Source organism: Mauremys mutica, chromosome 7, assembly GCF_020497125.1.
Source record: "Mauremys mutica isolate MM-2020 ecotype Southern chromosome 7, ASM2049712v1, whole genome shotgun sequence".
NCBI lineage: Eukaryota > Metazoa > Chordata > Testudines > Geoemydidae > Mauremys > Mauremys mutica.
Window position 1 is genome coordinate 124,757,204 of NC_059078.1, and position 11,531 is coordinate 124,768,734.

General features: G+C 48.1%; 1 protein-coding gene across 2 annotated transcripts in view; it reads right to left on the reverse strand.

Moving 5' to 3' along the window:
* The window catches only part of PDCD11 (programmed cell death 11), a 45,583-nt gene extending 34,065 nt beyond the window's left edge, over positions 1 to 11,518 (reverse strand). For both annotated transcript variants that reach the window (XM_045022936.1, XM_045022934.1), the window contains exons 1-7: positions 11,379 to 11,518; positions 8,308 to 8,419; positions 6,630 to 6,761; positions 3,997 to 4,164; positions 2,840 to 3,001; positions 2,079 to 2,202; positions 480 to 661 (exon numbers count right to left, since the gene is read on the reverse strand). In XM_045022936.1, coding sequence (XP_044878871.1) covers positions 480 to 661; positions 2,079 to 2,202; positions 2,840 to 3,001; positions 3,997 to 4,164; positions 6,630 to 6,761; positions 8,308 to 8,419; positions 11,379 to 11,383 — 885 coding nt within the window. In that variant the 5' untranslated portion in view covers positions 11,384 to 11,518. The remainder of the gene's footprint in view (positions 1 to 479; positions 662 to 2,078; positions 2,203 to 2,839; positions 3,002 to 3,996; positions 4,165 to 6,629; positions 6,762 to 8,307; positions 8,420 to 11,378) is intronic.
* Between the last annotated feature and the right edge of the window lie 13 nt (positions 11,519 to 11,531).

Here is an 11,531-nt window from a genome sequence, read left to right on the forward strand (position 1 = left end):
TAATGCTTTACTCATCCTGCCAGCAGGTTGCCACTTACATTTATACTTAGGGCTTTTAGACACCGTAGTGTTGTTACAGAAGGAAAAGGGACTCAAAAACGGCTCCTGGTTACTGCCCTTGTGCTTTTTGAGCTGACACAACAGAAGATTTTACTCCTACAGAGTAACTGCTCTTCCACAGAGCTACAAGACCAAGAGCAGGAGACAAGCAAACTGGATTTGACTCTGCCTCGCACCTCCCCACCACCACCAGCCAAGCACAGATATTGGCATCTTTATGCCTGACGACTGGGCACAGGGCAGAGCTCCATTTCGGAGATTGAGCTAGTGGTGCTGACAGGCTGAAATAACTTATTTGGATTTGTAAATTCATTGAATTCCAGCTGAGTTTTGCTGGGGCAGAATACATAGGAAGATGTCCATCACAGCTGCGATCATAACTCCACCTCAACAATCCTTCAGAAAAAGCTGAGTTTTACCTTCTGCACCTGGGCCTTCACCACCAGCCCTGGCAGTAAGTTACTGAGCGCCCAGTTCTGTTCTTCTGTTGCAATGGCCGCAGCAACCTCTGACCGAGTGATGGACAGACGGACAATTCTTCCGTTGTTTTTCACTTCTTCAATGAGACAGTTCAGGTACTGGCCTATTTTCAGCTCAGCCCCTACAAAGACAGGGCACATACCAAAAACCCCCATCATCTTCCTGTCTGTCATATCCCCCTACTTCCCCTTCTGAAACCCTTCGCTAGCTCCCTCCCTCCAGCCTAATTCAAGCCTCTTTTCCAGACCCTCGCTCCTGAGCCACTCTCATCTCTTATCACAGTGCCCGACCCTGCTAAGCTGCCCTCAATGCCAATTTCAGTCATACTTGCCCAGGCCCCTGTGCATGGAACAGCCTCCCTGAAAGGACCTGTAAGGTCACTACCCTCTGCTCTTTCAAAATCTCTGCTCTAGATCCACTTCTGCTGCAACACCTACCAGAAAATCAGTAGTGTTTAAATGGCTGGCAGTCAGGGACCCGCAATGCTTTATTTATGCAATTACACAGCAGTTTTTTAAAAATAGTAAGTATCTATGCGCATAAAGACTGAACTTATCCAATTTTCTCCCCATGCCTCACCCTCTGTATGTTGCTTGTTTTCTTAGACTGTTAGCTCTTTGCAGTAAGGACCCTGCCTACTGTTGTGTTTGTAGTGCCTAGCACAACCAGGCCCTGGTCCGAACAGGCCTCTGGGCGCTAATGCAGTATAGTTAAATGGGGATGAGAATGACTTTTTCCATGCTCACCCGGAGAACACATGCATCACAGGGAGTAGCAATGCAGGCTCCTCCCGCCTCCTGGCACCAGATCTAGGGTGCGGAGACCAATTCCCTTTTGCCCAGGGCTTTTGTGGATGACAGATTTGTGGCCTATTTCCTGTAGCCACCAGATCACACATACTTCAGGTCTCTGCCAGCCTGAGCCAAAAGAGAGCCCTCTGACCAAAGCAGCAGAGAAAGGTGCTCTCGCAGAGCTTTTCTGTTCTAGTGCATTTAGGGACTTTTACCAATACAGCTCTGGAGCACATGCCTTTTACCAGGAAACTGCCACTTGGTCAGTTGATTTCAGATGGGTGTGGATTTAGTGCTATGGGAAGGGGCTATCTACACAATCCTGGACACCAATCAATCCTCAGGACAGGCAAAGTGCGGGCGGCTGCAGCACATGCTTCTCCTACACCATCCTGCCAATGTGCCTCAACCAGGACCCATGGGACTACTTCTCAGGCTGGGGGAAATGAAAGGGGAGAGGTAGTGCCCATCTCCATTTGAACCCAGGTCTCTCTGCAATAGTGTCCAACACGCAGAACGACTACTGCCATTCAGGATGGAGGTGTTTACAAGGAGGACACCAGTCGATCAGGAAATGGACTGACAGCCAACAGCTCATTGTTCAATGGCCTGTGCACAACGGTATGTCAGCAGAGACTTCCCCTGACCTGAGCTAAGTTTGAGTCAGGAAGCTAGAGGTGAAAGGTTCCAGTCTCATCCTCGCTCCTCTGAGCCAGCCAGTTCTCCATCTCCTGCTGGATGCCTTACCTTTGTTGGCTGATTTGATGTAACTCTGGGACTTCTGACGAGGCAGAAATGCCTTAGCACCACTGACTCCAATATCTATGAGGTAGCCGTGATCTTCCACACTAGATACCAAGCCAGAGAGCAACTGCGGGGAGGGAAACATTACAATTCAACAATATAAACGAACGGTTAGATCGGCAAGGAGAACAATTCTGTCAACAGGTTGCTTGCACTCAGATTTCCTTCTCTCCTGGGATCACAGTGCTGGAATTCCCCCCACTGCATTGGACACATTAGACCATGGCTCCTCTGACAATGCGGTCTCAGATGTCCTCTTGTCCAACCAAGCCATGTATCTAGGGGATTCTTGGCTTCCTGAAGCTCTGGTAACATCAGGACATTGAAAAGAAACAGGCACCCACACTGCTGGTGAAATTGGGTGCAAGAGAATAATTAACTAAGCTCACAACACCTCTGTGAGGTGGTCAGATAAGTATTATCCCCATTTTACTGATGGAGAAGCTGAGGCAGCAGAAGTTAAGTGACTTGCCCAAGAACCAGCAAGCCAGTGGCAGAAGAACAGATCTCATGAGTCACAGTTCAGGCCTGCGTTCTACCCACTATACCACACTTCCTACCAAGATGAATTTCACCAGAAAGGGCACAGATCCTTGCTTTAATTGCATGCAGTGACAAAACTGAATTCATGCAAGGAGATGCGGGGCCAAGGGGGAAGCAATCTCCAAAGTGCAGGGAGGCTGCGGTGCACCCAGAACACCTACCATGCCTGATCTAAGAGCTGTGGTGTTCAGTGCCTTGTTGACATCTTTGGGGTTAATTGACAGCTTGACACTCTGGTGTCCGTGCATGGTTTTCCCCATGCTGGTCACGGTGCATCTGACCAGCATTCCAGGAGGGTACAGGTCTGACAGCGAGTTCAAATCCTAAACAGCAAGACAGTTAAAGGAGATCACAAAAAACCGTAAAATCATTAACTTTAAATAATGCAGAAGACCAGAACTTGTTACTGAAGAGGCTTTTGAAACCCAAAGCCAAGAGGAAAGCGCTATTCTCAGCAGCAGCTAAATGCCACAAAGACTGGGGCCCCTGGGTACAGTGGGCTTATGCCCCTGCCTGGAGTTTCAAGCCTGACTCGGGGGACACGCACAATAAAAGATGTATGTAATGCTACATGGCGGAGGTCAAAGGATTCAACACAGCTGCCAGGCTGAACAGCAGGAGGTGCTACAGGTCAGGATTAAGATTCATCGCCAGAGCTGATTATGGTCCCAGTCTCAGGTCTCCCATTAGCAAAGAGGTAAAAGGTAAGAAAAGAGCAAGGGGACATTAGCATCTTGCCGTTCCCAAAATTCAATTATAAACAGGCACGGGCGACGGTGGGAAGGGGAAATATAAACGTGCACATGGACTAGCTCCCTTCCTTTCTTTGGAACATCTGTGTCATCAGGGAATTACGTAGGCTGCTTGGAAGAGACATAGCTCATGCTATGGCAGATAGGTATTGGGGAGACTGGTAATACACTGCACAGAACATCACAGAAGCCATCTTTTGGGGGACTGCATAGGGGCTGGGGAAGAGGACAGAGTCCTCTGCATCCCTGCTGGAAAGTAGACGATTCTCCCAAACACATCCCCAGCTTCATCCTTCAAATCCCCCCACCACATATAGTAGCTCTGGGAACTCCTTAAGTAGGGAGAGGTATACAGTGATGGTTGCTGTTGAGCAGTGCATTGAACATGCTGCCTTTAGCATTCACAGGCCCTGTTGGCCAAGGAAGCAAGAGATCAGAACAAGGAAGGGATCGGAATCTCCTGTACACCAGTGGAAACTGGGTTCTCCCGCTGGGTCTCTGCTTGCGAGACCCCATTTATTTTACCCAGTCCCAGGACACACACTATAGCTCAGGACTCCCCTCACCTCCAGAAGCTCCTCTGTGGCCACTTGCTCATTCAGCATTTTGCTGTAGGCATCACAAATGTGCGTCACTTGCACAAATCCAGTGAGTCCATTAGGCAAACTGACCACTAACTCGAAGTCATTAGACTCCTTCACGCAGCCGAGCAGCAGCATCCCCTCACTCAGGGCCTGGAAGAAAGAAAAAATAGCAGTTGGTGGATCTCAGCAAGCCACAGAGTCACCGTGTCTAATGAGACTGAAAAAATAAACTACTGAAAGTCAAGAAAAACTCAGCACCTTTTTACCACCTAGACTCAGGACACAAATCACTACCAGCACTCTGCGAGTTACCAAGCCACCGCTGACATACTGCAATTAGGAGCAGCCCTCTTAAAAGGTCAGTGGAAAGCAGCAAAAACCTAGAAACAGGACTACAGCCGCTCCTACGGTCAGTGCTGGGAGCAGGTATAACTGGTGGGGACATGAGCTTCCCAGACTAGAGAAACCTGTCACACTCTTGCAGTAGCATGTCCTATAGAACCTTCTATGGAGCAACTATGAAGGAAGCTGTATGTTCCACCTTCCACACTGAATACAGAGGGCTTGTCTACACTACCGCTTAAGCTGATGAACCTAACATTGCTCAGGGGTGTGAAAAAACCACCCCCCTCAGCAACATAAGTTACATCAACTTAAAGCTCTCCCACCTACAGAGCTTCTGCTTCTTGTTGAGGTGGAGTAATTACGTTGATGGAAGAGCACTCTCCCGTCAACATAGGAGATGCATTACATGCTGTGCCGATGTACTGCGGTAGTGAAGACAAGCCCAGAGATTGTCAGACTGGATCAGACCCAAGCTCCACCTAGTCCAGTATCCCATCCCAGACAGTGGTCAGAACCAGATGCTTCAGAAGAAGACATATGAATCACCAGAGTTGTGGGCAGACACAGGATGACCTGTCTGCCACATAGGTCTTGTTCTAACGCCTGAAGCACAAAGTTTAATATTGCTTCCAAAATTTTTGTCATCATTAATTATAACAATTCTGGATATTCTTGAGATCCATATAGAGTAGAACCTCAGAGTTACGAACACCCAACACCAGTTATGAACTGACTGGTCAACCACAGACCTCATTTGGAACCAGAAGTATGAAATCAGGCAGCAGCAGAGACAAAAGAAAAAAAAAAAGAAGAACAAATTAAGTACAGTACTATGTTAAACATAAACTTCTAAAAAAATAAATGGAAAGTTTAAAAAAAAGATTTGACCAGGTAAGGAAACCGTTTCTGTACTTGTTTTATTTAAATTAAAATGATTAAAAGCAGCATTTTTCTCTTGCATAGTAAAGTTTCAAAACTCTGTTAAGTCAATGTTCAGTTGCAAACTTTTGAAAGACCCACCATAACGTTTTCTTCAAACTTACAAACATTTCAGAGTTACGAACAACCTCCACCCGAGGTGTTCACAGCTCTGAGGTTCTACTGTAAATATCTAATCACTTGTTAAGTTCTTGGCTCCCATGACTTTCTGTGAAAATGAGTTCCACAGTTTAATCACATGTTGTGTAAAAAAGTGTTTTCTTTCAGAGGTTTTGAATTTCCTACCTTCAATTAAATTGAGTGTCCCCTTGTTCTTGTGACAGGAGACAGTGAAAACAGACACTCCTGATCTACCTTCTCGAGACCACTTTGTATTTTACATTTTCGTCTTATTCAACTCCTTTCTAAGGTACAACTTAAAGCAAAGGACGTGGAGTGATAGAGAGAACAGGTCATCAAGGGTTAAACATGTGCATGTGGGGAGGATGGAATAGCAGCCACAGAACTGAAAGCTGGACAATAGCCCCTGTTCAGAATCATGAAGTGTGCAGCAAATGGAGGGGGAAAAGAAATTTTACTATGGCCAATCTGATAGCAAGGAAACCAAGAGAGACACAGACTCAGAAGGCCTCAGAAGCATTCAGCTCAGTAATTCAATTCTCTGTGGAGATGATTTTGATTGTATACAGCCTTTGTTAATGATCAGAACTTTATTGCAGTTAGCATCACTTTTCGCAGCAGTTAATTCTGCATCCTGGGACAGTTCTAAGTGTTAATACTCTGCCTTCATTAGCTTGCAGAAGACTCGGAGGAGATGTACAATTTCTTACATGTCACTGAACTCCTTCTTGCCAGCGAAGCAGAGGTTGTGAAAAGGAGTCCAGCTCTCCCTTACCTAAAGGTTGGCGGTTCTGAGACAGGCCTAGGAATAAGGAACCTCATAGCTGCACTGGACCCAATGGAGGTCAAAATACACAAATCACAGAAGAATAGAAATGTAGAACTGGAAAGGACCTTGATAATTCACATAGTACAGCGCTTCATACTGAGGCAGAACTAAGGATTATCTTCTAGACCACCCCTGGCAGATATTTCTCTAACCTGTTCTTAAAAACCTCCAGTGATGGCGATTCCACAGCCTCCCTAGGTAATTTGTTCCAGTGCTTAACTACCCTTTCGGTCAGGAAGTTTTCCCTAATATCTAACCTAAATCTCCCTTGTTGCAATTTAAGACCATTACTTCTTGCGGATAAAGAGAACAATTCATCACCCTCCTCTTTAGAACAACCTTTCAGCTACTTGAAGACTTATCTGAACACTCATTCACAAACCTCAACCGTGAGAAGTTCAAAATCCTTGGCATTAGCTTTAATGGCTTCCTTTTTCTCTTCCTTGAGCTTTTTCCGCTTTCCTTGATCTTCTTGGATTCTCTTCCTTTTCTGGGATCCTTCTTCATATTGAGTCTAAGGCAAATTTTAAAAGGGGGGAGGGGGAGACGACAAGAGAATTAGAAGAGAACTGTTGTGCTCCATGAAAGAGGAGCAAAATTATCAGCCATCCCAGATTAGGGGGAAACGCTAGAGTTAAGGGTGAGAAGGAAATTTCTATTGCAAACCCTTATGTTCAGGCGTATATAGGTCTCTCAACATTTCTCCCTTTGGGCTGAAACTTAACATATTTGGTTAAAGCATGAATACATTTGACCAGTTTGAGCAAAACCGTTCAACAACTTTTGAGTTAAAACAAGCAGAAAAAGACATTTTCTCCCCTTCCTCCGGTGGGGAGAAAACAACCACCACCATCTTTGAGCCTTCATTTGCAGAGAAAACTCAAGAGTCTCTGAGGGCTTGTCTACATTTAAAAAACTGCATCGGAACAGCTGGATGAGTGCAGATGTAGCGTTTTAATGAAGACGTTCTACACCGACGGGAGAGAGCTCTCCTGTTGGCACAGTTAATCCAGCTCCCCAAGAAGCTCTCCCACCAACACAGCACTCTCCACAGGAGATTAGGTCAGTATAATTATGTTGCTCAAGGGTGTGGATTTTTCATACTCCTGAGCAATGTAGTTATATCGATATAGGTCTGTAGTGTAGACCACAACCAAACGTTAAAACCTCACACTTAGCATGGACATAGACCCTGATTCGTCAGAGCACTTAAGGAGGGACGTTCTTAACTTTCTGCACAGGAGCAGTCTCATGAAGTCAATGGGACTACTACACCTAAAGTTAAGAACATGTTTTAAGTGTTTTGTTGGATCGGTGCCAGAGCCCTCAGTGAGGCAGCTCTGTATTGCTAAGTCTGAAACAATTTGGTTAGAAATAGCAAAGTAATTGATATATTAAAATGAGGTGTGGGGGGGGAGATAGAAGAGGATGTCATGCATCCTGTTCTTTTAGGCACAGAAACAAGAGAAACATATTAGATCGAATTAACCCTGGCGTAACACCACTGAATTCAATGTCCTTACATCAGTGTTGGATTTGGTCCACCACATCTCTCTAGCAGCTCTTACCTCTAAAAGCAGATCAGTCACCACTGAGATATTTCAAAGTTAAACCCTGATCAATTACGTTTGATTAATGGTTTGCCATCACATTTACCCAGGGACAGACACCTGTCAAAAGTCATGACAACCATGGATTCCACGATGAAGACCAGTCACAAGTACTAAAATGAATGTTGGGGCTCAATCCTGCAGCCCTCACTCAGACAAAGCTGTCATGGTCAGAATTAGAGAATGAATCATAGACTATCAGGGTTGGAAGGGACCTCAAGAGGTCATCTAGTCCAACCCCCTGCTCAAAGGAGGACTAATCCCCAACTAAATCCCCAAATGGCCCCCTTAAGGATTGAGCTCACAACCCTGTGTTTGCAGGCCAATGCTCAAACCACTGAGCTATCCCTCCTCACCAATGGGAGTAAGAACTACAGAATTAGGTCTTTACACTAATTGGCAGTGGAATAGCTCTCAGAGAGTTTCATCCAGCACATGCACACAACTCACATCAAATAAGTTATCCTGCTCTATTGGTCGCCTGGGTGCTTTTCCCTCTGAAGGTTTTTTCTGGGTGCCACCTCGAGGGAAGTTTTCTTCTATGGATGCCATGTTTGTATTTCTGTGGGGAAAGCAAAAACACAGGAGTGAAATCTGCAATTGTTGTGACATCAGACAGGAGAAAGAATTATCTTGGAAACTAAACAAAGATTCCCTTGGCTTTTTTAGTAAATGACAAAAGATAGACAGACAGGTAGATAGATAAGGTAAAATATAGGCCTCTGAGAACACTTCAGTGTACCTGAAAATGACAGTTATACACGTATTAGAAACACAAGTTGGGTGAGGTGATATTAAACCAACTTCTGTTGGTGAAAGAGACAAGCTTTCGATCCTACAGAGCTCTTTGTCAGGTTATACACATGTATCAGTCGCCAGAACTTTTCACTAGTACACCTCTACCCTGATAGAATGCGCCCCGATATAACACGAATTTGGATATAACGCGGTAAAGCAGCGCTCCAGGGCGGCAGGGCTGCGCACTCTGGTGGATCAAAGCAAGTTCAATAACACGCGGTTTCACCTATAACACAGTAAGATTTTTTGGGTCCAGAGGACAGCGTTATATCTGGGTAGAGGTGTATCCTACTCACCAACATTACCATATTAGTCTTCAGTGACAACTGAGAACCTGGTATACCTGACACTTTAAAACTTAGAAACTCACTGAGGAGATTCCTAATAAAGACATGATCTGCACACTTGTGTGCAACAGGTGAAGCACCATCTCCACAGACGAGTAACATTACATGCCTTCAGACATACTGCCTGGGGCAGTGATCTTGTCAGATCTCACAACACTAAGCAGTCAGGGCTTGTTTACACTACAGAGCCTTGGCCAGCATAGCTATGCGGGAAGAGTCACCCTAGTGTAATAACAGCATTGCCAGCAGGAGCTCTTCTACTGACACAGCTACACCCCCGCACCCCCCCACAACAACATTAGCTGAGCCAGCAGAAGCACTCTTTTGGTGGCACACATGTGTCTATGGAGGTGGCCAGCATAGCTACATTGGATAGATGGTGTCATTTTTTGCACCCCAACTGGCATATCGATACCAACAAAACTTTGTAGTGTGTAGGCCAGGGCTCAAACATAGCAGTACCACAGCAGCTGCAGGAATTGGTATTGACACATCAGTGAATGCATGGGTGTAACTAACTCTTTTGAGTCAGTATTGAACCCGCATTTTAGCATTTTGTTGGGGGCCACTGGCTGCCAGAAGTGTCATTTTTTAGATAAAACAGAGTTCCGGACCACTTGTGCTCAGTTAAGATGCCATAGCACTTCCGTTTGCACATGCATAAAGGCTGTCACACGGTATCATAGACAAACTACAATTTAAGTCATAATATTTTACACACACGCCCCCAATATCGCCCCTGCTGCTTCAACTGTATACAGTAAGCTTCTTTTCTTCCTGTCTAAATTGTTGTGAGATGCTGTTATGCACCATTCAACAGTTCCCCGCCCCCCAAGTTCATTCCAGAGGCAGCAGCATAATACTGGTGAAAGGATATAATCAAGTATGTGCAAAGTAAATTGCTGTACTAATAAAAGCTAAATTCTCTTTAAGGCAAAGAAACTAATAAAAAATATGTTATACTTCAGGCAATATCAGACAACGAGAAACAGAAAAACAGGTCAATGGGACCCAGTGCAATAGGGAATAAACTGATCTCTGGGCCACAGAACTCTGAGACACCCAGCCGTCATCATTCGTCCCCAGCTCTGCGGGGAAACCACCTCCCCAACTGAGAGGATCACAGTCCAGTGACCCTCTCTGCTGGGGGCTCAATCCCCTCACAGCCTCCAGGATCGGCTACTTCGGGGCTCCAGGAGGGGACTCAATGCATGTGCTCCCCTCCTTGGCCAAGGCCAGCGGCGCTGAACTCAGCTGCTGGCGGGGAGGAGAAGGAACCAGAGGAAAACTGCCCAGGGACACCCCTGCCGGGGGCTGCACATCAGGGTTCCTCTAACCCAAGAGCCAGACCCTGGGGATGTTCCCTCCCCTCCCAGCTGGGCCCTGGGGAGGTTCCCTTCGCTCTGTGCTGGGCTGTAAGGCTGGACCCAGGGTGCTCAGGAGGTTCCCTTTTCTCTCACATGGGGCTGGGCCCTACTGGACTCCTACAGCACCTAGCCCAGGGGCGGGCAAACTTTTGGCCTGCAAGACACATCAGGTTTCATAAACTGTATGGAGGGCCGGTTAGGGGAAGGGATCATGGCCCAGGCCCAATCTCTTACCCCCCGCCCCCCCGGACTCCTGCTCCATCCAACCTGCCCTGTTCCCTGACAGCCCCTCTGGGACCCCTGCCCCATCCACAAACACCCGCTGCCTGTCCCCTGACTCCCACCACCCCATCCAACCCCTCCTCTCATTCCTGACGGCCCCCCCCAGAACCCCTGTCCCATCCAACCACCCCTTCTCCCTGTCCCCTGACTGCCCACAAAACCCCTGCCCGTGACTGCCCCCTGCCGCCCCATCCAACCCCCACTCCTTCCTAACTGCCCCCCGGGACCCCTGTCCGCCCCCTGCCGCCCCATCCAACCTACCCTGCTTCCTGACTGCCCCCCCCAAGACTCCTGCCCCCATTCAACCCCCCGGTCTCCCTGTCACCTGCCTGCTCCCTGCCGCCCCATCCAACACCCCCTTCCTGACTGCCCCCCGGACCCCTGCCCCCATTCAACCCCCCCCCCGGGACCACCATCCAAATCCCTGGCCCCCGACCACCACCCCAAACTCCCCTGCCCTCTGTCCAGCCCCCTCTGCTCCCTGCCGGGCCACGCCGCTCAAAGCACCGGGTCAGGCCGGGCTCTGCAGCCGCGCTGCCCCAGGAGCTCACAGCCCCGCCACCCAGGGCACTGCCCCGGCGGCGGAGCGAGCGAGCCGAGGCTCCGGGGGAGGGGGGCAGCAGGGGAGGGCCAGGGGCGAGCCTCCCGGGCCAGGGACTCGGGGGCCGGGCAGGACGCTCCCGCGACCCGTAGTTTGCCCGGCCCGGCCCGAGCCAGACGTCCTCACCTCATTCAGCAACACATGTGGGACACCATCGCCGTAACCCGGAAGCACTCCCGGGGGAGCACAAGGTCAAGCGGAAACCTCTTGATCACAACGGGAAGAGAGGCCAGAGACGCCTAGTAACCATCAGGCCAATCCAGGGGAAGGAGGCGGAGC